Source organism: Saimiri boliviensis, chromosome 5 (genome assembly GCF_048565385.1).
Source record: "Saimiri boliviensis isolate mSaiBol1 chromosome 5, mSaiBol1.pri, whole genome shotgun sequence".
NCBI classification, from domain to species: domain Eukaryota; kingdom Metazoa; phylum Chordata; class Mammalia; order Primates; family Cebidae; genus Saimiri; species Saimiri boliviensis.
Genome location: NC_133453.1, coordinates 90,141,718 through 90,166,186, shown reverse-complemented (window position 1 = coordinate 90,166,186; position 24,469 = coordinate 90,141,718). Strand labels below are relative to the sequence as shown.

Sequence of the window (24,469 nt, the reverse complement as noted above, 5' to 3'; positions counted from 1 at the left end):
CTTTGAGGTCTTTAAAAAACTTCTCCCTGTGGGGAGAAGGTACCTGGGACACCTAGATCATATATTATTGAGGTAGTGTTTGACTTGCTGAATCAAGCCAAAACAAGGAAAAGGTGCAAAGCAGACACCCTGATAATGGCATCCTCACAATTTGACTCAGTTTTAAAAGCATGTCTTGCTGGTAGGGTATAAATTTAGGACTGAATTGAAGTTCTTTCCCAAAGTAGCCTTTGGTTAGGATTTTGCTCAGTGCCTGCTGTGGTAATAACTTGTGGAATAGACATTGATAGCTGTATACACATTGGGGGCTCTGACTGAAAAAAATGAGAGTTTTTAGAAATGAAGAGCCCACTTTCATATTTCTCTGTGAATGATCAGGCCACTTTGGATTAATCAAATAGCAGCATTTTATCAGTGAACTTCACCTGCATTGTTAGGTATAGTAGTAGTTTATTTTTCACAGTTATAAAGTATTCTGTTGTATGAATTTGGCTTATATATATCCATTCTATTGTTGATGGATATTTAGATTATTTTCATTTGGGAGAGATTATAAATACAATCACTACGACATTGGTTGTCATGCCTTTGGGTGAATATGTGTCCTCGTTTCTGTTGGGTGGGAGCAGGTCATAATGTGTGAAATATTCTGCTTTAGTAGATACTACTAAAGATTCCTCCAAAATGACAGTAATAATTCACACTCTTTTCAGTAGCACTTGACTGTTAATAGTCATTGCTCATTCTCAACAACAGTTGGCATTATCAGTTTTAAATTTTTTAGCCATTCTATTGGGTATGTTAAGGTTTCTCATTGTAGTTTTAATTTGCATTTCCCTGAAAGCTAATGACGTTAAACACCTTTTCAGGAGGTGTTTGATTGGCACTTCTTTTATGAAGTACCTGTTCCAAGTCTTTGCCCAGTTTTTTCTTACTGATTTAAAGGAGTTATCCTGCGTAAATCCTTTTTCAGGTATATGTATTTGATATATCTTCTCCCACTTTGTAACTTGCCTTTTAATTCTTTTAATGGTTACTTTTAATGAAGAGAGGTTTTTTATTTTAATGAAGTCAAATTTATTTTTTCTTTTATGTTCTCTTTACAAAAACCTTTGGCCAGGCACAGTGGCTCATGCCTGTAATCCCAGCACTTTGGGAGGCCAAGGTGGGCAGATAACCTGAGGTCAGGAGTTTGAGGCCAGCCTGGCCAACATGGTGAAACCTCATCTCTACTAAAAATACAAAAATTAGCTGGGTGTGGTGGCAGGCACCTGTAATCTCAGCTACTTGGGAGGCTGAGGCAGGAGAATCGCTTGAACCTGAGAGGCGGAGGTTGCAGTGAGCCGAGATCATTCTACTGCACACTAGCCTGAGCAAGAGAGTGAGACTCTGTCTCAAAAAAAATCTTTGCCTACCCTAAGGTCTTGAAGATACTGTCCTATATTTTCTCTAGAAGCTTTATTGTCATACTTTTCACATTTATGTCTGAGATCTCTCTGGAATAGCATTTTTTATATGGCATTGGGGCTGGGGGATAAAGTTCCCTTTCCCCTCACTACCATATATTGAGAAGACTGCCCTTCCCACTCTTCTCTGTGGGTACTTTTGTCATATGGTCAGATGGCTGTCATCTGAGTGCCTGTTTCTGGACAATTTATTCTGTTTTATTCCAAAGTTTGTGACAATTTGATCAGGTATAATTTATAAGTGGCTTTATTAGTAAGTGTTGATACTCAGTCCTCTAACTTTGATCTTCAGAACTGTCCTTGCTATTCTTCATCTTTTTCATTTCTATTGTAAATTTCAGAATCAGCTTGCCAATTTCTATACACAAACCTCTTAGGTTTTTTTTTTTTTTTTTTTTTTTTTTTTTTTTTTTTTTGTGGGATTGGGGAGGATTACTTTAATTCTCTAGGACAATTTTAGGAGAATTAACATCTTTCTCTACCAGTGCAAGCTGATTTCTTCATATTCTACCTTTAGTGGATGCAAAGGCCCTGCTTGTCACATTTGGGCTGATTGAAGTTTCGGGGCTCTAGGGTGGGACATGGATTCCCGCTTTATTTGAATTCCAAATGGAAGTTGCGTTGTGCATCTGTAGCTGCTCCTCTGGATGTTTTCTGTACCGTCTCTGCCCTGCTCTGTGCCTTAGGAGGGTGACTGGTTTGGACTCCTGCAATGAGTTCCTTTTCCTCTGGCTTCCAGTTATGTACAACCAGTGGGGAAGGAACACAGGCAGGCGATCAGGAGGAGAGAAGAGCCTGAGGTCCAGGTATTTATTTCCTGGCTTCCTCCCTGCCAGATCATTTTGGTTGGCTATGTCCCTACCACTGCTGTTATAATTCATACCTACCAGGTAATCTTTTCCTTCTACCCTTTTCTTTCTGGCTCCCCTTCAGCCTAAGGGTAGTAATGGCTTCCCCATCACTAATGTGGGTACCACATTATCCCTCCTTATTTCCTAACAGTTTTCCATACTTTGTTAAGCACTCTCCAAATCATGCAGTTTGAGCAGGTCATTTGTTTCCTGCCAGGACCATAGTTACTACAGAAGTGGGGATTTTCTAGACAATTTTAAAAAGCACTTTGAGAACGAGGACCAGTTCAAACAATGGTGATAACCTTGCTGAATCTGCTCACAAAATGTGCCTCTGGCTAAACCTGCCTGATTACAGCATAAAGGCTGCAGTTTTCTCTTTCTGGTATCATGTGAAATTGTCAAGGGACTCTTTATGATTTAAAAAGTAAGATTAGTAGCCTTGAAGTGTGCCCTTAAGTATCCATAAGCATTTTAGACATGAGTTATTTTTCACTTTTTGTCTTACTGAGTTGATAATAGATGCTTGGGGTGTTTGTGCTTGCCTCTGAGAAACATCCACAGCACTGCCTGAGGATGTTAGGAGGAGAGGTGAGAGTGTCAAACTCGAACAGACTTTAAAGTAGTAATAAAATTGCTGCTATTTGAAAAATTAGACTCAAAGCACTTCTAGGGACAGCAGCCTCAAGCTACGGTGAACAAGAGAGAATTATCCTAATTCTTAAATGGAGTCTTACATTGAAGTTGTTTAACTCCTCTTTTGACAGTTGGGTTATTTAGTTGTCTGCTTTAGGAATGAATTTTTGGAATGACATCTGTAGCGCTGGTGAGGACTGCTAAATTTCTTCCACTGAAATAGAAATCATGTCATTTGCTGACAACGGTAATTAACCTGAATCACAAATCAGATTGTGCTGGCAAATATGATGGTGTAAGAATTGTTTGAAGTTCAAAATGAAAAAGTCAAGAGCAAATAAAACAGGATATCACATATTTCCTAATGAAGCTTTACCTTCTTAAAAAGTGAGCCTAAGTGGAGTCTCTCTTTTAATTGGACGAGGCTACTTAGGTGTTTGTTTCTGCGCATGCTGAGGAGGGTTGTGCCTTTGGTTTTTGGTATTGCCTGGTGCAGCTGCTGATTGGCACCTTTGGGTTACTCTCCAGCTACCATCCCTGTGGCATCACCACCCCCCAGGCCATGTGCCTGAGGAGATCGCATTATCTCCTATACTGGAAGTGGCAAGATGGTGGCCATTAGGCATGTTTGTTTATCCCACACATTATTTTTATCAATAGTTTAAAACTGAGAGACATAAAAAGAAAAAAAAAAAAACGGTTTATGACTTTCAGGAAAATCTGAATACTGTGGGCCCTCCTCACCACATGGTGATTGATGATGGGCTGTGATGTGGGGAGGGGCGGGGGGCGTTTACTTAGCAGGGAGCCATGGTGTCATCTGGCCAGTCTCACTTGGCTGTGGGACCCACCTGACCTATGAGGCGTGTGTTGGGTGGTTCTGGGTACCAGAGGTGAGGAAGAGAAATAATTGATTCTGTTATTTCTGTCTGGTATAAGAATCATTGGTATAAGAAACTCCAGGCTCCAAGAGGCCAGAGATCTTGTCCATCTGTCATGGTGTACCCCAAATTCATAAATGTTAATTGAACCGAAAAAACCGTCAACTTAGGAAGGTGAATCTGGTGATGGCATGCAGGGGGCTTTAAGGAGGATACTGAACATTTGGAAAAGGCTATAAACATAAGGAGGGCTGAGAACATAGGCTGAGACAGTGGCAGAGGAAAAAGAGACAGAAAAAACCCTGAGACAATTCAAATCAACCTCCACTAGATTTAGAGACCAGTGGGAGATGAAGGAGAAGAGAAAAGGATGAGGCTGGAGCCTCAAGGGGCAGTGGTGCCATTAGACCAGTTAGGAGGATGGTTGGTCAAAGTCCCAGGATCCCTTCTTCTTCCCCTTTTCCAGTCTTTTTGATATGAGGAATCTAAGGCTTAATCATATTGATTTAGCTAATGCTAATAATTAGCTGAATTGTCCCTTATGTTTTTAATCCCAGAGCTAAGACCATCAAGAATACAGTCTCTGTGAACCTAGAACTGACAGCAGAAGAATGGAAGAAGAAATATGAAAAAGAGAAAGAGAAAAACAAGACTTTGAAGAATGTTATCCAGCATCTGGAGATGGAGCTAAACAGGTGGAGGAATGGTAAGGAGAAGTGGAGAGGAAGAGTGAGGCATGAGGGTGTGGTTTTTTCCTTTTTTAAGGACAGAGTCTCACTCTGTCGCCCAGGCTGGAGTGCAGTGGCGTGACCTCAGCTCACCGCAACCTCTGCCTTCTGGGTTCAAGCCATTCTCCTGTCTCAGCCTCTGAGTGGTTGGGATTACAGGCACATACCACCATACCCGGCCAATTTTTGTATTTTCTCTCTTTTAAGTAGAGACAGGGTTTTACTATGCTCGGTAGGCTGGTCTTGAACTCCTTACCTCAAGTGATCCATCCACCTCAGCCTCCCAAAGTGTTGGGATTACAGGCATGGGCCACTGTGCCTGGCCGAGTGTGTGCCTTCTTTTTCTTGTGACTGTTGGCATCCTGGGAGACACTTGGGAAAGTTGGGGTGATGTGCAGCTTGGTTCCTCCTGCCAACAACCTGTGTGAACAGGAAGATGCTCTTAGTCCCTAACACAGGCACCACCCCCATCCCATCATTTGGCTAGCATGCATTGTTAGTGTGGACCAGTGACTATTTGCAAGATTGCCTTAATCTGCTTCCAATGAGATGCCCTCTATCTATTATTGTAATAACTCTCTGGTACCCCTATTTGTAGGTTAGAGGAAAAGTGCCTGAGACTCGGTGGCTCAGATTGCTTTTGACTCAAATGAAAAATGTCATTCTCTCCTATGTGAGTTTTATCACTGGTTTGGGGTTAAAAGTCTACCTCTGGAAAATACTTGCATTTTTTGGCCGAACTCATCTTCATGCTCTGCTTCTTGAGAGCCAGAAATATAGGGCTCTCGGAGGAGCCCTGTGCTAAAATGGTGTCTTAAAGGCTTGGTTCGTGACTCGTTTTCCTTCTTCCCCAAAACATTCTCTTTGGTTTGTTCTACTGGGAGAAAATATCTCAGAGAGCTGACATGCAGTGGGTGGGTGGGTTGTGGGTGAGGTGTTAAGAGGGGTTTCCAGATCTTAATGCAGACAGATTATTTTAGTGATTTTAGCATTGTGACGTAGGTTAGAAGGTAGAAGGCTTTTTTTTCTTTTTAGCTAAAATAAGGCAGGTTGGTGTGTGTGTAGGGGAATGGCGGATAGCTGGAAGCTGTTCTTCAGGTCCTCTGCTGCTGTACTGAGTATTTTAGGCGCTGCAGCAGGACCTCGGCTTTGGGTAGGGGTAGGAGCTTGGGGTTGTTGTGCAGGACTGGGAGGTAACACTGACTGTAACTGCAGCAGCTCGTCTTGTGATTACATGTTGTTTGCCACTGCTTTTTGCTAGTAAGGGTGGGGTGTCAATGAGCTATTGTTTAATAGAAAAACAATTACGTGGCAAACAAGACTTCAAGACAGGTTCCAAAAATGACCTAGTAGCCTAAATAACATGATTCTTTTCGTTTCGAAAGATTTTCTAGCTGCACACGTGTTTGGAAAGCTGCTAGAATAATTGAATAATTCATCACCTGGGGCTGGCGGATGATTCCTTACAATTTGGCAGGAGTGGGAGAGAAGGGAGCAGTAGCTGGCAAGGTGGGGAGCGGCTATATGAAGTTTTATTTCTGGAATCCTCTAGGTCAGTTCTCCGTTGGGTGACCAGGACATTCAGTAAAGCCTTTTGGTAAAGGATTGGCAGGGGCTGGCTTTAGAAACATTACAGGGTGGGCAAATAACCTTTTCTTTCTCGCATCCTTTTCCATTTCTTGCCAAACTTTAACCTTGCAGTTCTTCATCCCTCATCGAATGCCGTTCTCTGGAATCTGCCCATTGCCCTGTTTGCCTGACTAACTGTCATGCCTAGCATCTTTTGGGCACTCAGTTCTATTCTTGGCCTCTTTACTTGGGCATCATTTTAACTATTTGTCCCTCTTTGAACACCTTGCAAGTCTTCTTAGAAATGTACTGTTTTCTGTACCCTATTGGGTGAGATCCTACATGAACCCTTAAGTTACATAATTTGGGAAAACTAATGGATGATAATGTACTCTAGCACAGAGTAGACCTCCAATAAATGTATGTGGAGCAAACATATGCTTAATGCAGGTGCTGGAGATTAAAGGGTGGGTGGTCAGATGTGGTCTCTGCCCTTCAGGATGGTCTGAGCGGGGAGGGAGGTAAATGCCAGTCCTGACCAATAAGCGTATGATGATAGTCATACCAAGAAGGGGAGGCACAAGTGCCAGGAGTTGTACAACAGAGGGCCCTGACCTTGACTGAGGAGCCAGTAAGGGTTCCTTGAATGTGCAACATAGAGATGAGTGTCTGAGAGAAGCAGCAGTTAGCCGGGCAAAATAGGAGGCATGAGGTGGTGTGGGGGCTCCGCGAGTGGAGGACACAGGCCAGCGGGGAGCACTGGCCTGAGATGGGCTGGAGGAATGGGCAGGGCTCTCCCATGAAGGTCTATGCAGTCCTTGTTCAGGATTTTGGTCAGGGGTGTTAAGCTGGTCATACATTTGCATTTTTGAAGATCCATCGGCTGCCCTGGAGAATGGACTGCAAGACGGAAAGGAGAACTGGGAGCTGGGGTGAGGGGTCTTCCAGGGCTGAGGTTACAGTATTGAAGTAAGAGACAGGGCAGTAGGAAGGGAGAGAAATGGATGAACCTGAGAGGAGAAATTAGGTGGGTGTGGTGAGGAGTTGGCTATGCGAGAGGGAGGTTTCAGTGACAGCTGTGAGTTTTCTGCTTGCCGAGTTGGATGGAGGGTGAGACCATTCCTTAAGAATGAGGATGCTGGAGGAGAACCAGACTGGGGGTGAGGGAGGAGGGAGTTTGGGGGTCCCTGTGGAACATCCAGGGAAACATTACTCAGAGGAGAAATTAGGATTGAAAGTCTGGAACTCAGAAGATTTGGTTGGGTTGGAGTCATCGATCTTTCGGTAATAATTGAAGGCATAGGTAGGCATGAGGGCCCTTTGGACTACGAAGAAGAGAAGACAGAGTCTGAGAGGCTCCCAGGACCCCCATTGCCACATCACCACTGGTTGTGATGGGAGAAGGAGTTTGGAGGGATTCTGCACAGCTCTTCTTTCCTCCCCAGCTAACATTTGTCTTTCAAGGTGAGGAGGAGAAATTAGCTGGGAGTGGTAAGGAGTTGGCTAAGGGAGAGGGAGGTTTCAATGACAGCTGTGTGTTTTTTGGCTTGCTGAGTTGGATAGAAGGTGAGACCATTCCCTAAGACTGGGGATGCTGGAGAACATCCTCCTGCATGGGAGCTGGTGAAAATTGGTGAAATACTGCACTATTACCTGCCTAGAGGCTGGTCTCGCTTGTACCAATTTTTTCAACCCTTTGTAGCTTGATGGGTGCTATAGATGGAATGTTTTGTGTCCAGCCAAATTTATTTCTGGGGGCAAAGTTCTTAAATGTAGAGAACTGACTCTAGTGATGTGAGTTTCAGGTGAGGAGAGTAGTAGGGGCAGTGAGGAGGCGGGGAGAGGTCCTCTGTCCCGTGAAGGGGGCAGAACTACCTCAAGGAGTAACTCTGCATTTCATGCAATGTGCCAGTGAGTGTCACAGGACAAATCCTGGGCCAGGCTTCTTGTTACATTCTAGGGCTGGGCATTTAATCCTCAGGTAGCCCTGTGACCATGAGTGACAGGCCAGAAAATAGCCCAAAGTAGACAGTCTCTGGTAAAGCGATGACCTGACCTGAGGGGGCCTGGCTCTAAAGTTCATTCTCTTTGTCTTATCTGCACAACCTGCTCGTAGAGCTAGCAAAGTGGTTTGTGTGCAGGGCCAGTTAGAGGAGTGTAATAAATATCACACCAGAAAAGGGGGCACTGGAAGCCCTTCCATGGTATCCCCAGGTGTCAGTTCTAAGTCTTCACAGCAGATGGTAATGAGGGCATGGCTGGTGTGTGTAAACTTGAGAGCTGGGCTTTTGAGATGTGGAGTAGGAAAGAAGCAGTGCCCTTCACTAAAATCAGGGTAGCAGGATATTGGCAATTTTCCTTTGAAACTTGACATACACATTGGTTCTAAACTTGTAGGAGGGAGCTACTTAGTTCCCCTCAACATTTCCTGGGTATGATAGTTCCACATTGCGGTCTCAATGAATTAAAGAGGCTTTGTCAATTGTGTGCACTCTCCCTGGGAGAGATTTCTTTCTTTGTATGGTATTTGTAATTTAAGAGTTTGGCTGCTATACTTCAGCAGCTGGACAGCAAGGAAGGAGTGTGTGTAGCAAAGTGTGTGTGTGTGTGTGCATGAGCACGCACATGCTTGTACTTTTTCCTATTTGCTGTTACATAGAATGAAATAGCAAAACAAAGGAGGAAGTCAACTCCAGATCAGGTGCAGGCAGATAATGGAGATAAGTGAAAAGAGGTAAGTTTGATCCAGTTGGCAGTGATGGGGCTGTGCCACAGGATGGGGCGTGCCCTGCCCTAAATCATTCAAAACTGGTGAAATACTGCACCGTCTATTACATGCCTAGAGGTTGGTCTCACCCTCCCCTACACCTCCACCTGTACCAATTTTCAACCCTGTGTAGCTTGATGGGTGCTAGAGATTGAATGTTTTGTGTCCACCCAAATTCATATGTTGAAATCTTAACCCCTAAGGTGATGGTAATAGGAGGTGGGGCCTTTGGGAGGTGATTGGGGCCTAAGGATGGACCCTCACGATGGGATTAGTGTCCTGTGGGTTCTGAGAGAGCTTGCTTCTCTCTGCTCTCCACTATGTAAGACTAGAATGAGATATTATCTGCAAATCCAGAAGAGGGCCCTCACCAGGAGGGCCCAACCATGCTGGCTTTCCGATCCTGAACTTCCAGATTCCAGAACTATAAGAAATGAATTCCTGTCATTTATAAGCCACCCAGTCTATGGTACTTTCTTATAGCAGCTCCCGTTGACTAAGACGGGGTCCACTTCAGAATATGGGTCTAGCAGTTTTCTTCTCTGGGCACTGCTGAACCTTGATTGTCAGAATAAGGCCTGTGACTCATAGCACATACACTACACTAAGCTTTAATTCCTTTGTGACATTGCCTTGAGGGCAGGATAACTCCGGGCATGTCCATGTGGCTAAGGAGAGCTGCGCATTGGCCTGGTTCCATTCCCCAGGGTGCTAGTTAGGATTCTTGGTTTGCAAGAGACAGGAATTGACACTGCCTGGCTAAAGCAAAAAGAGATTGCATTAGAAGGATATGAATGATTAGCAGACTCCAAAGCGTAGCAGAGGCACCAGGATCCGACAGATGTAGGCTGGGGCTGCTCCAGGGATACAGGCAGCAGAAACAGGTAGGTCTCTTAAGTGGCCACACCTGGAATTAATGCTTTCTCTATGTGATTATGTTGGTGAAGCAGAGGCCCACGATAGAAGAGAGAATACTGTACTTACTGGTGTGCCTTGGCTGGGGAGAGGCAGGGCACTTTGATAAATTGTCTGATGAAGACTGAACGTAGTTGAGGGGGCCAATTCCTTAAAAGGAAGTTGAGGTGCTATTTTATAAGAATGGGTGTCAAGTGGCTGAAAAGCAACAAATGTTCACCACAATCTACTAGTGACATCTTGTGGGCTGTAATCGATGGCTGGTCTTTCTTAGAATCTGGAGGCGCTGCTGGCTCTTTAGCCTCACGGAGATTTGTTCAGCCTGCTTGCTTAAGGAACAGATAGATGGAGTGGGGCAGTTGCCAGAAAATGGAATTTTGTTTTTTTAAAGTGCTATTGCTTTGTTGCTCATATGTGTGGAAAAGACTCGAACAATCCTATATATGGAGATAGATTTAGATAGTTGGATTCAGAGTGAATTATGGCTCCAGCTCATGCTAACCTCCTCCCAATCCATCAGGAAAACTCTTGACAGGAGGACGGGGAAGGAGGAGTGAAGGCTGGGTGCACAGTTCCCTGTTGCTGCCAGGTCAGTCTTCACATGTTCTCTCTTCTGATACTTTGAATTTTGCACTTAAAAAATAACTTTGTACAGGGATTTAAGTCAGAAAAAGGAGGACCTGAAAATCCAGGTGTCAGAAGAGCAGGGAAATGACCTGACGATCTGGTGTATCTGCAGATTCTTTTCTCTTGAATAATTGCCTATAAGATTGAAAACCAGTGGATGTAGGTTTACCTTATCTGCTGAAGTCATACAAAGAAATGATTTCATCGCAGGCTGAGAAAGTGTGGAACAATCCACAGTCTTTAAAGCAGATTTGTTCTCCCAGTTCAAAACCTGTGAGGCCAGCAGGCATGGCTCAGTAACTAGCTAAATCTGTAGCCTTGAGTCTGATTTGGGGCTTTGTGGCGCTTGGGGACCGCCGCAGTTGAAACACAATTTGCTCTTTTAGCATTAAACCTTCGAAGATGCTGGCTCCCTTCTTGAATTCATGATTATAATGGACTCTCAGAAATTAGCATTTCATTGGAGATATCTAATTTACTAGGCCCTCTGCTTGCTTTTGAGAGCACAACCAAACTCTGTAATAGAAGTACCGTCTGTCCGCTAAGAGAATGTTGTGGCTTGTTCAGGAGGTCATGAATTTGAGGGGGATGCAGAGTCCCAGGCGACCAGTTTATTAGCAAATCACTCTAGAAGGGATTAGAGGATGTTTTAAGCTGCTCACAGTATTTTTAGGAATGAGGGTGAAAGATGCTATTTGCATGCAAAATAATCTCATAAGGGAATGAATATTTTTTTACACATCACATTTATATAATGACATCTTGTAGCCAGCTGCTGTCACCCATCTGGCAACTTAAAGATTTCCTTTTAGTTTCTTTGATATAGAAATTACCTACCATTAGGTCTGCCACTGGGCCTATTTAATTGGTATTAAAAGAAAGCACCTCATTTGCCAGATTTGCTGTGGTTTCTGGCGGAAGCTGTGAGTGACCAGCAAATCTCTGCTCCGGAGTTACTGAGAGAATGCAATTACCTTTCTATGTTCTCCTGAGGCTTTAGGAACTCAACTTATGAAAAGGATAACTAGCTTGTTGCTATTTCATGTGTGAAATTTTAATGAATTACTGGCAGTCTAATGGTTTTCTTTCTTTAAAAAAAAAACCCCAAAAACCTATTTTAGAAATTTTAATAGCCCTAATGAGAATTTTTGATTAGTCTGTCATTCTCATCTATTGCAATTGATGGATTTCTATTTTTTGTAGAAATGTTATTTACGCCCTCTGGGAGTTTTTATTTTATAATTAGAATGTTCTATAAGCCTTATAGGTATGCTTCAGTGAATGCTTCTATGTAAACACAAATCTTTTTAGTCCTTAAAGGTAATTACATCTGACAATAGTAAATGCCAGGATGCTTATTTAAACAAGGGGAAGGTTTCCAGTGTGTGTGTGTGTGTGGGGGGGTGTTGCGGGGTGTGGGGAGTGCGCAGAGGGTATGGGATTGGGAAGCCTTTCAGATGTTTTACAATATCATGAGTTCTTTTCCTGTAGACGGCAGGTATAAGCCTCAGGGGCTAAACTAAGAGAAATCTGCTTTTAATGCAAAGAGGGACACTAAAAATAGATGCTAACCTTCCTTTGGTGGTCTTTTTCGCCTTCTCCCACCATCAGCGTTCAGGGCGTTATTTCTCCAGGTTCTGTTTGTAGCTGTCTTCCTTGTTACAATCAGTTATTCCGTAATCACCTCATGGGGGTTTCTCCAGAGACTCGGTCCACTGCAGTGCAGGGAATATTCTCGATTAACGCGGTGAGATTGCCATGGAGACAGATAGCCTGGTGTCAGGTCTTGCCTAGTGCTGGGAATTTACAATCCCCAGACGTGTTTGTGAGCTGGACAGTGCAGTTACCAGGGACACTTCTGGAAGTCATTTTCTCAGTCCTTTGAAGGGCAGTGGTGGTGGAAAACCAGCTCTTGGTTCCTCTATGGGCAGGAGCTGTGCTGCTTTAGTTTCTGCATGTTGCGGCTTTGTTCTTCTCCGTTGAAATGGCTGCTGTAAAAAATAATCCTGACTGCCTGACCTTTAGAATGTAAACTGGAAAGAGCTGGTTGTTTAGATATAGCTTTGTAGGAGACATGTTAATGCTTTGAGAGAATTGTTTAAGAGAAACCACAAAATCTGCTATAGGTTTCAAATATTGTTTTAATAATAATAAAAATAAACCTGAAAGGGACTTGCCTGGCTATATACCATGTTTTATTTTTGGAACTGAGCTCCAACCACAAAGTTATTATAAAGGTCCTAGAAACACAAATTACAGAATAAGTAAAAATAATAATTTATCTGCCAAGCCTACAAAGTTGCAAATTTGTCAGGGAGAGAAGGGGATAAGAGATGGACTTTAAACAATATTGCCTTTTGTGCTTTTTACATATACTCTCTTCATTTATCTTTCGAACAATCCTGTAATAAAGGCAGTTATTTCCTCTCCTTTATAAAAAGCAAACCAAGAGGGTAAGCAGGAGATGAGCTTGTGATTAATGAGACCTGTTAAAAGATACAATGTGACTTTAGTGTCTTGCCATAGCACTAGAGATGAGAGAGTCCCTTGACTACGTTCACAGTGCCTGGTAGCAGCACTGGCTAGCTTGTTAGATCTCCACAATCTGGGACAACCCTTTTACTTGGTGATGCTGTAATTCCTTAATGGGAGAAGAGGGAAGCTTTAGGGTAGGCATCCCCAAACTTTACACAGGGGGCCAGTTCACTGTCCCTCAGACTGTTGGAGGGCCGCCACATACTGTGCTCCTCTCACTGACCACCAATGAAAGAGGTGCCCCTTCCTGAAGAAGGGGGGCCGGGTAAATGGCCTCAGGGGGCCGCATGCGGCCCGCGGGCCGTAGTTTGGGGACGCCTGCTTTAGGGAAAGTCAGGCCTATGACTTTTAGAGCAGGTCACTATCTGCTAAGGTTATAGGAGTCTATTCCTGGCCCCTGCCCACCCAGCTGAATCAAAACACACACTGGGCAGCTCCTTAGCTCACCCTAGCCCAATGGTACCATTGCCTTTTTGGCCCTCTGAAACCAAAGAACACGGAATATGTCTCTTCCAGATGTTTTTGTACCATGCCTCTACTTTAAGTGAGTTGGCCTGATAATATGACCATCTTCTGGTTGGTGTCTGGTCTAGTACACCTAAGAATTTCATCTTTGTTATGCTTAAGCTGAAAGATTAAATTCATACTGTACTGGATTGCCCTGTTCCCAAATTTCAGAGGCTAGAGCTCATAAATTAGACGTACAGTCACAACTAAGAAGAGGAAGGACATTTACCAAAGAGTTAGTGGTGAATTTCTCTGGGGAAGGAACAGAATTAGAAGGGAGGGGTAAAGGAGGACTTTCAAGTTATAGTTGCATACCCCACATTGTTTGAGTCGTTTATGTTGAGAATGTATCCTGAATTATTTCTGTGGTTAGAAAATCTCTCTAATATGTTTAAGAAAAAGAAAAAAGGAACACGGTACTGCTTTTACAGCCCATGGATTTAGCAGAGTGCAGAGAAAATAGATCCTTTAATTGGATGGAATCCAGTCTGCACATTAAGGTGGTTGATGGATATTTTAAGCCAGAAATTGGAACTGAATGAAATATTGATTTGGTTCAGGTTCAGTTCAAAGGCTACTCTGATATTCTGGTTTTGTTTCAGGTCAATAATTTTAGAAAAAAGGCTTAAGTATAGCACAGTCTTGTTGGAAAAGGTAAAAGGCTTGGCTCAATTTTGTATTCAGCAAAGTAATAGTTTATTATACATTTTGCTTCAAGTTGCTGCTTCAAACAGAACTGTGATACAAAGTAAAAGCACTGGGTGTTAACTTTACTTGACACGGAGGGCCTGTGTACTATTTCGTGATTATTCAGTGAGATAACGGAGTCATAAGCAGCAGAACTAAACCATCACAGTGTTTTCTTTCTACTGAGATAAATGTATACAGTGTTCAGGTGGGTTCCTTGAGGCATGATATGTATTGTTAATGAAGCCACAGGTTGAGATCGCAGTTATTCTGTTTATTTTTATTTTTTGAGACAACGTCTCATTCTTGTCACCCAGGCTGGAGTGCAGTGGCGCGATCTTGGCTCTCTGCAACCTCTGCCCCTTGGGTTCAAGTGATTCTTGCTCCTCAGCCTTTCAAATAGCTGGGATTACAGGTGTGCGCCACCACACCTGGCAAATTTTTGTATTTTTGTACAAATACTAAATTTTGTATTTTTAGTAGAGACGGAGTTTCGCCATGTTGGCCAGGCTGATCTCGAATTCCTGGCCTCAAGTGATCTGCTCATCTTGGCCCGAGCCACTGTGTCTGGCCTTCTATCATTTATTTTTGAAAAATTCTCTCTGACTCAATGCCGTTTTCCTGGGGAATTTTTACAAAATGGATTTTGTGCAGTGAGAACTGGGGTGAGGCTTGGAATACTGCAGACCCTCTTACTGCTGTCTGTAGCAAGAGGAGTGTGGTGTGGACGGTAAAGACTGTGATGGAAAAGTATGTTGGGTTTGGTTTTGCTTTCCGGGAAGATATTGGGGAGACTCAATGGGGCCAGTAGTTTTCTTAGAATCTTTTTCATTCACTTTATGTCTTTGTTGTTCTTGTTGGGGACAGCCATTGGCCAGCTTACGAGCTGTACCTTTTCCCTCAGTTGTCAAATTTGGCAATTCTTCCTGTGAAGGCCCCAGGAAATGCTACTCTGCAGACTGAGAAGTTGTAGGGTAGGATCTCTGCAAGATGATCAAGATTGGCTGCTTTTCTTCCTTAAGGCTACTTGATATCACAGTAGATTATTCTATTTGAACTTTCCAGCAGAGCCAATTAATTCTGGCTTCCTGGGGGACACAGGGGTATTGAAATGTGAGCTTTTACAGCACTGGTCTTGGATTCAGGGCTACCCTCTCTTCTGGCCTCAGATTCAGAGATTCTCGAATTCAGAGGATTTGAGCCTTACAGTATTCTATCAAACAATGCCAGTGTGTTTCTTTATTTGGCTGTTTCTATTAATGAAACAGTGACATAATTAATTCATAATTAGGATGCCTTAGAGGTCTGTTTCCCTCTTAATCAATCACTAGAGAGAAGATGACTCTAGTAAAGCCCCAGGATATTCCTCAACTAAAGCAAAATGACTGTGAAGAATTCAGGCATCTCTGCACGTTGGATTATCTTGGAACAAGTTTACTTCAGGGATGCATCTTGAGAGAGGAGGTTTTACATAGTTCTCTTTTTTCTTAGACTAGTTTCGGTCAGCTAACTAAGACCTTTCTTGTCAAATAGAAAGAATACAAACTCTAACCACAAAACAGCCCTTTATTGTGTCCTCTGTGTATTTTTCACCAGGACTGATTGTTTTTAGAACACTTCCTGGAAGGTGGCGTGCTCAGTTTCTTTAATCCCCAACTCCTCCCGGCTATGTTTTGCAGGAGAAGCTGTGCCTGAGGATGAACAGATCAGTGCCAAGGACCAGAAGAACCTGGAGCCTTGTGATAACACCCCCATCATTGACAATATTGCTCCTGTTGTTGCTGGCATCTCTACAGAGGATAAAGAGAAGTACGACGAGGAGATCTCCAGTCTCTACAGACAATTGGATGACAAGGTCTGTGGCCAGAAATGTACAGTTCTCACTCTGCTACACAGATGAAAGATGGCAGGTCCCAGCTTCCTGTGGAGCTGATGTAGGGCTACAGCTCGATCTTTATGTCTGGTTTCCTAATACCTACCCTAGCGCTTTGCTGGTGCAGACTCTGGAAGCTTGATTAATGTGGAATGTTAAGGGGAACTTGATTGAAAGAGCAGAGTGTTGGCTTAGACAGGCAGGTGCTATTTAGAATCTTGTCTTCTAGACATTGGACCGGGCTGATTATTGCATGAAAGACGAGGTGTGTGTGTCTGTGATTTTTAAGTTTCCCTTCCTTTCTTCTCTGGGCCTGTTCACCTCTTGGAAACTCCAGCAGTAGCCTCAGCTAGGGGCAAGAATGTGACTCCCAAAATTCAAGCGGGTACTTTAATTACATAGCCATAAGGCCCTGGGATGAGAAACTGATAGTCGTGTGGTCTGGTGGCTTCACCTAATTCATGAAGCTCTTTTTACGGGTATATTTCTTGAATGAAGTAGTTTGAACATGCTAATTGGAGATGTCCAATTTTATCACAAGCTTTTGGGACTCAAATAGTCATGTAAATGCACAAGTTGGCATAGAGAAAAAGAGGCCTTGGAGGACACTGGGAGAACCAGTGAAAGGTTGGGTTAGAAATCCCAGAGGCATGGGAATTGAATTGATGTTTTATATGATGTTGGCATGTTGCCCTTGGAATATTCTAACTCCTTTCAGTTCATTTCATCAAGGTTGCTGATATTTTTAGTCTAATTTAATCTTTCCTGCTGTGGTTCAGCTCTGAGTGCTTAGGGACACCCCTGGCTCGTATGAAACAGGTTTGTTATGTTAACATTGCCATTAATCTTATAGGCCTCTCTCTTTGGGGTAAAGCTCAGAGTCTGGTATAACCTTTGCAAGCTGAATGTGACTGGTCGCCTTAAGGAAGCTAGTTCTGCTTGTTTGTGATTCCAAGAGCTTGCACTATAACCACAGCATTAATCTGGGGTCATCTCACCCTTCTGAAAACACATTTAATAAGATGTTCACACCCACAAGATGGGTTACTTCCCCTTTGGGCTCCAGGCATACCATTATCTTCCATTTCTACCCAGGTATTTTATGCAAAACCTCAAACAAAGAAAGAGGAGGTCAATAGTTAACACTATATGCAATTTCTTGATTTCCCCAAGGGATTGCTATTGCTTAAATGGTAAAGAAGATTAGACCATATGCATTGTTTTTCTCATTTTACAACTGATGGGCTCATTTTTAGTAATCACAGAGAATCCTGGGTGAGGGGTGAGAAGCTGATTCTGTGTTCAGTTCTCTGTGAATAGACACCTGCATGGTGGAATCAGGATCATTTACCTTGGCAGCACAAGGAACTTTCATTGATCCAAGAGAGAGACTTTAAAGTCTCAAAGCTGACTTACGAAATATAGTGATTAGGACAGAGAGATGAAAGTGCATGTCCAAGGCATTCAGTTGGTAGCTGAAGAGCTGGCTTGAGTGTCTGTCTCCTCTTGGCCAGCCTAGGTCATTTTGTTCTGTCATTTTCCTGCAGCATGTGCTTTGAAGACTCTGCAAGGCCCACAGTTCAAGGCCAGCATTTGTGGTCCATCACATGATAATGCTGAGAGATGTAGGAGAGGACTGAGCTTAGAAGCCTCAGCCTTAGTGAGGGCTGAGTGAGCCCTCAGTGACCCTATAGACTGCCTGATTATGTCTTGCCAGCTGTCATTCTTAGGGGTCCTCCTCTCAAAGGTTCTAGGAGGCTCTTCCATGTTTCTGTTGATGTAGGTGCTTTGACGCTTGAAGAATACATGAGGTGGGATATGGCACCTTTTTATTTTACTGAATGGTGGAACAGGTGGTATTTAGGTTTGGGTGAGGCACTAGCCCTGGGTGGCTATATGACTTACCCAAGTGTATATCATGCAGAGGCAGCGGAGCTAGGATGAGGTTACCTGTCTTCTGACTCCCACTCCAGTGCTCATTCGATTTTGCCCTCAGCCCTTTAAATGAGGACCTGGTCAACCTCAGTGGATCTATTTTGGGTGTAGAGGGACGAAGACCACCTGGTTTCCTCCCAGCTGCCCCTTCTGTCCTTTCTGTCCCTCTGTGCTTCCCCGCCAGGGCTCCAAGGACAAGTAGTCTCCCAAGGTCAAGCTGTGTGATGGGCAAGCATGCACTGTGGAGTCAGACCTGTGACAGTGACACTGAGACCTGAGCAGACCTGGGACAATAATGCTGGGTCCTGGGCTGGTGCCTGGCCCTGCTGAAGGTGCTCTTCTCCTCTGTATCGTGAGGGTCCTATCTGTTACTTCATAAGGTTGTGGTGAGGAGTAAAATTTTCTAGGGCATTGCAGGTACCCAATAAGTATTAGTTCCCTTCTTTCTTCCGGTCTCCTGCTGGGCTCTGCTTACTTTCGCATGTAGTGTGGAAGGGGTGTGGTCCCAAGGGGGCCACCAGCAGAGACACAAGGTGAACAAGTTGGCACTGGCACTCTCTCTTAGTCCTTGCCCCTCTACAGTATAGCTCTGCTGTTGGAGATCCTGAGATGAACCAAGCTTAAATAGAAATAAAAGTTGATTATTTTTATGCCAATTACCATTGCAACAAAAACATCTTTATAATTAAAGGTGACCAGTGTCCTGTGGACAACTAGGGTTGACTAGTTTCACATTTATAAGGGTTTGCATGTTATTTACATTATTATTATTATTTTGAGACAGAGTTTTGCTCTGTCGCTCAGGCTGGAGTGCAGGGGCACAGTCTTGGCTCACTGCAACCTCCGCCTCCTGGGTTCAAGCAATTTTCCTTCCTCAGCCTCCTGAGTAGCTTGGATTACAGATGCGTGCCACCATGCCTGACTAATTTTTGTATTTTTAGTAGAGACAGGGTTTGACCATGTTAGCCAGGATGGTCTCAATTTCCTCACCTCAAGATGTGCCTCCCAAAGTGCTGGGATTACAGGCATGATCCACCACTCCCAGCCACATGTTGTTGTTGTTTTTAATTAAAAAAAAAAAAAAAAAAAGCCAGGCGTGGTGGCTCAAGCCTGTAATCCCAGCACTTTGGGAGGCCGAGGCGGGTGGATCACGAGGTCAAGAGATCGAGACCATCCTGGTCAACATGGTGAAACCCCGTCTCTACTAAAAATACAAAAAATTAGCTGGGCATGGTGGCACGTGCCTGTAATCCCAGTTACTCAGGAGGCTGAGGCAGGAGAATTGCCTGAACCCAGGAGGCGGAGGTTGCGGTGAGCCGAGATCGCGCCATTGCACTCCAGCCTGGGTAACAAGAGCGAAACTCCATCTCAAAAAAAAAAAATTCGAGGCAGGGATTTGTTCTATTGCCCAGGCTGGAGTGCAGTGGTGAAATCACAGCTCACTGCAGCTTCAGCCTTCGAGGCTCAAGCCATCCACCTGCCTCAGCCTCCTGAGTAGCTGGGACTACAGGCACATACCACCACACCCAGCTAATTTTTTTGGTATGTTTTATAGACATAGGGTTTTGCCATGTTGCTCAGGCTGGTCTTGAACTCCTGGACTCCAGTGATCCAGCTGCCTTGACTTCCCAAAGTACTGGAATTATAGACATGAGCCACTGTACCTGGCCTCATGCTATTTCATGTATAAGAAAATTCAAGTATAAAAATAATTTCTGAAAAGTGCTTTAAAATTTGTTATCCATGGACAAGATCTTTAGTGCTGGCATCAGAGTGAGTGTGCTTATGCATGTTTTAAGAGATGCATTTGAATGTGTAGATATAAGCACACCTTATTATTCTGGAAGTTTTGAAAGACTTTTAAAAAAATCACAGTAGATCTTATTAATTCCTTAGAGAAGTTGCCTTAATGAAGGGTAAATGGAATTTGGGAAATGTCTCTGGTACAAGTGATCCATGTCTTCTGTAATATCATCCTTGTTCTTCATCTTTCCAGGTGGGGCCAGGGGCCCATGGTTTCTCACTGTACCTTAAAAATCACTGCATCCCAGCTTGTCACCTGTCAGGAGGAAGCCTGCATCTTCAGGCTTTGAAATAAACACAGTATAAGAACAGAGTTCACTCCACCATTTCTCTCCTCTCATGATCTATATCACTTGTAGTACTTGTCCATTTGTCCCAGGGCAGGAGATGGTAGCTCTTGATGGTAAACTCTTTGAGTCCTTTATGCTAAGTTGTTTAATATTTAAGTGCTTAGGAATATAAACACAAAATTGTTCTTGGTAACTGACATGCTAAGTTTATAAAGTAGAAGAGAAAATATATCCACAAAATAGTCTTCTAGTTGTAGGAGTGCCAGTTTTTGGAGGTTTCATTCTGGTATAATTTCCCTAATTCGCCTGCCAGAAATATGATTTGTGCAAGAAAATAGAACCATTAAAGAAACATTGGTGTAAAGAGTTCAGTAGAAACAGGATCTCTTTGAGCAGAGAAGCGAAGCCAAATGATGTTCCACATAAAGGACGAGGAGATTCAGATCCCGTACGGCTGATTTTAGAATTCTCCTTCTCCATGGAAAGCATTAGTTTGTGACATTGAATTAACCTGATCGAAATGTATGCATAGATACCACCACACAGACCAAGGAATATCCTGTGGAACATGGAGGTTCTGTGACCCAGGCCCTTAAGTCTGGATTGGATCTCACCTCTGGAAAAGGCAAAAAGCATAGTACAGTGTGCGTTTTTCTGGGCTGCTGATGAAATCACCTAGGTAGGACCTGGCACGAAGGAGGGCCCAAGGATGCTCAATTGAATCTGACTGTTTGGTGTTTAGACCCTAGAAGCCAGGTTGTCATCTTCACAGGCTATGTTTTACGTTTCATTTGAAGTCATGAAAATAATGTAGCGAAGACTGTGTTTTTTTACGTAGTTAGGCGTCATCTGCCTGCTGCTTCGCCTGCACCGGGGGTGGATCGAGTCTAAGGGGAGTGGGGAGAGGTGGGCAGCGAATTCCCTTGCTTTTGTGGCAGCAACACCTAGTGGCAGAAAATGAGAGTGAGAAGAGAGAATTTGCCTTTCCCACTTCAGCAACAGCCCAGAGAGTAAACATGAATGCGTCTGCCCCTCAGCTGCCCGAAAGCTTTTTTAATTTTTTTTTTAAACTGGTAAGAAAATTAACTTCCAATCAAGAGGGAGGTCTTCCAATGGCAAATCTCCAGTTCATGTTTTTCTGGTCTCCCTGAGAGATTTGAAGTGGAAATGTTGGCTCTCCCTCCCGATCTGATGGCAGCACTCCTGTTTACTGATGTGCTCAACAGGATTTGGGACGATAACATTACGTTGCAGATAGTTAGAAATTCACTCCTTTATTTTTTGAATTAGGAATTTCACTGTTAACATCTTTGAATTAGGAGGGATATCTCCAAAGTCCCTTCCAGTTCCCAAACCCCAGATATCTGATTTCTCAGCGAGCAGGAATTGGGTTAAATGTGCAGGATATTATGTTTCCAGAATATTCAGATGTTTTACCTGCTGAGAAAGTGGGTGAAGAGGTATTTTAACTGAATGAAATCTCGGAACCAGTCTGTTTTCTGTGCAGCAACACCACACCATTCCTTCCTCCTTATCAGCAAGCGTATGGTAGCCGGCTGTCATTGGGAGATCGGGATATCAAAAATGGCATAACTAACCAAAAAAAAACAAACATGATGTTTCGTTTCAGGATGATGAAATTAATCAGCAGAGCCAGCTGGCTGAAAAGCTGAAGCAACAGATGTTGGATCAGGATGAGGTAAAGAATGCAATTTTTTTTTTCACAAAGTTCTTCTATTACTCTTTGTTGTTGATGTTTGTTCTAGAAATTTAATTTGTAAAGAAGCTTTTCATAATCACAGAATCATGTGGAAATTTCTTGGTAGATTTTCCTTCACTGCCTGTTACAAGCTGATTATCACTGAATTTAGAAAACAAATGTCTGACTTTCAAGAACCCCTGGTGTTTTGAGATTGAGCAGCCAGTGGCTATACTTAGTCCTGGAAGAGCAGAGACCTGTGGTTGGATAATCAGGCAAGGATGATCCTTTTTTATTTTTATTTTTTGAGATGAGATCTCTCTCTGTTGTCCAGGCTGGAGTGCAGTGGTACAATCATGGCTCACTGCAACCTCCAAGGCTCGAGTGATCTTCCTGCCTAAGACTCCCAAGTAGCCAAGACTACAAGAGTGTACCATTATGCGTAGCTAATGTTTTAATATTTTGAGGCAGAGTTTTGCCATGTTGCTCTGGGTGATCTTCAACTTCTGGCCTTAAGCTTGCCTGCTACCTTGGTTCCCAAAGCATTGGGATTATAGGTGTGAGCCACCTTGTCTGGCCTTGGAAAAGGATGATTCTGCCTCCTAATACCCATCACTACTGTGTCCTGTTGTTTGAGTCCTATTTCAGTTTTGCAGTCGGCTGGCTCAGGTCTTTGATATACCACGTTCTCCTGCTGTCCTGTAGGGAAACACAAACAAAAACAAAACTAGAAGGTAGAAGAGGGAGAAGGCAAAGAGAATGGGGCCTGAGTACTGTATTAGCATATATTTGATACGCTGAAAACGAGGCAAATTTGTTTTCAGTCTCTCCCAAAAGGGATTCAGTTCTTCAGTAAGTGTTCTTATTACACTGTGTTTTGCCAAGTATTTTACAAACAAGAACCTAAGCAAAGGATAGCCAGCCAGCCTATCAAACGTGCACAATTAGTAATCCCCTCTCTGAGGACTGTTTAAGTGTTGTTCTCTTTTGTGCTTTAAGCTGCTTTCTGCTTCGTTGCTTAAATGCTGTGGATTGGATCCCACCATGCAATGACAGCAGGTGCCTGGAGTCCTGTCCTCAGTCCCAGGCCTCTGGAACCATTTTCTTCCTCTTTGTTCCCCTTCATCTCTTTAGGACAATGGTTACCTCCCCTTCCCAAACACTTCCCGTTGTAGGGAGATCATCTACACTTTTGTGATCAGGTGAACTATATTTCACTGATCTTGCTCAGCTATAGTCGAGGCCTTCCATTTGCTTCTGTTCCCTGCCTTCTACCCCCATTCGACTCCAGTTTCCCCAACATTGGCACAGCTGCCTGGGATAAACTTTCCTTCTTGTTACTGTTAAAACTTCTTAACATTTTTCTTTTTCTGTACTATCAAGGCAATATCTGTTCAATATAGGAAAATCAAAATAGGAACAAAGATAATGAGAGCATCGGCAAGCCCAGACATTCGCTTGTAACTAATGATAATGTTTGGGGTACATCTTTTGTACATTCATGATGGATGTTAAAAAAAAAGGCTGACCGATTGCTCTTTTACACTGTTTTAGTTGATTGTGAAGTCAACCAGTGTACAATGTGAAATCCTGATAACATTTAAAAACGATGTAAGTGTTATTTTCTTGCATCCTTTGTTTGTTTGTTTATTTAGATGAAGTCTCGCTCTGCTGCCCAGGCTATAGTGCAGTGGCATGATCTCGGCTCACTACGACCTCGGCCTCTCGGGTTCAAGCGATTCTCCTGCCTCAGCCTCCTGAGTAGCTGGGATTATAGGTGTGCGCCACCACACCCAGCTAATTTTTTTTCTTTATTTTTAGTAGAGATGGGGTTTTGCCATGTTGGCCACTCCTGACCTCAAGTGATCCACCGCCTTGGCCTCTCAAAGTGCTGGAATTGTAGGCATGAGCCACTGCATCTGGCCGCAATCCTTTGTTTAAAGTATGGAATAGCCAACGAGCTATAAAATACTGTGATTTTTGATGTGTAATTCATTCTTTGAGTTAAGGCTATACAGCTTTAAACTAACAACAAAAAACCACATATAAAACAAAACACATATGCACACAAAACAGATTTTTGCAATAAGAACATATCTGACTTTTTATTTATTTATTTTTAATGTCTGGACCATACTGTGAGATTGTCCATCATCCTGAAGTTTCCCAAGTTATTTTCTTGTATCTGGTTTTTAAATTATGTAGTTTTGGATACAGCATAGAACATAAACATTTGAACATTAGATTCACAAGTTCCATGCCATCCTATTTCCCCAGCTTTTAGCTTCCACAAGAAGAGACTATGAGAAGATACAAGAGGAGCTGACACGTCTCCAGATTGAAAATGAGGCAGCCAAGGATGAGGTGAAAGAAGTTCTCCAGGCCCTAGAGGAGCTGGCTGTCAATTACGACCAGAAATCACAGGAAGTGGAGGATAAGACCCGGGCCAATGAGCAGCTGACAGACGAGCTGGCCCAGAAAACGGTTGGAGCATTTGTGTCTAGGGGGTGGGACCTCCTTGGCTACCATTCCTGTACTCACATTGCTATTCATTGACAGGCATGGTATAAGGAGGTGGTGGCTGAATAGTTATTTAGTGTTAGATGTATTCTCTGAGGTCCCACCAACAATTGAAATACTTCATGCAAGTGACTTTTGTCCACTCATCTTGAACTGCATATCACGACTGCTTTATATCCA

The 24,469-nt window shown here is 43.3% G+C and overlaps 1 protein-coding gene across 1 annotated transcript in view; it reads left to right on the top strand.

The window, feature by feature from the left end:
* KIF5C (kinesin family member 5C) overlaps positions 1–24,469 on the top strand; it is a 154,231-nt gene that overhangs the window by 84,860 nt on the left and 44,902 nt on the right. The window contains exons 11-14 of the mRNA XM_039469948.2: positions 4,392–4,540; positions 15,849–16,024; positions 21,701–21,769; positions 24,047–24,253. Of these exons, the coding sequence (XP_039325882.1) occupies positions 4,392–4,540; positions 15,849–16,024; positions 21,701–21,769; positions 24,047–24,253 (601 nt within the window). The remainder of the gene's footprint in view (positions 1–4,391; positions 4,541–15,848; positions 16,025–21,700; positions 21,770–24,046; positions 24,254–24,469) is intronic.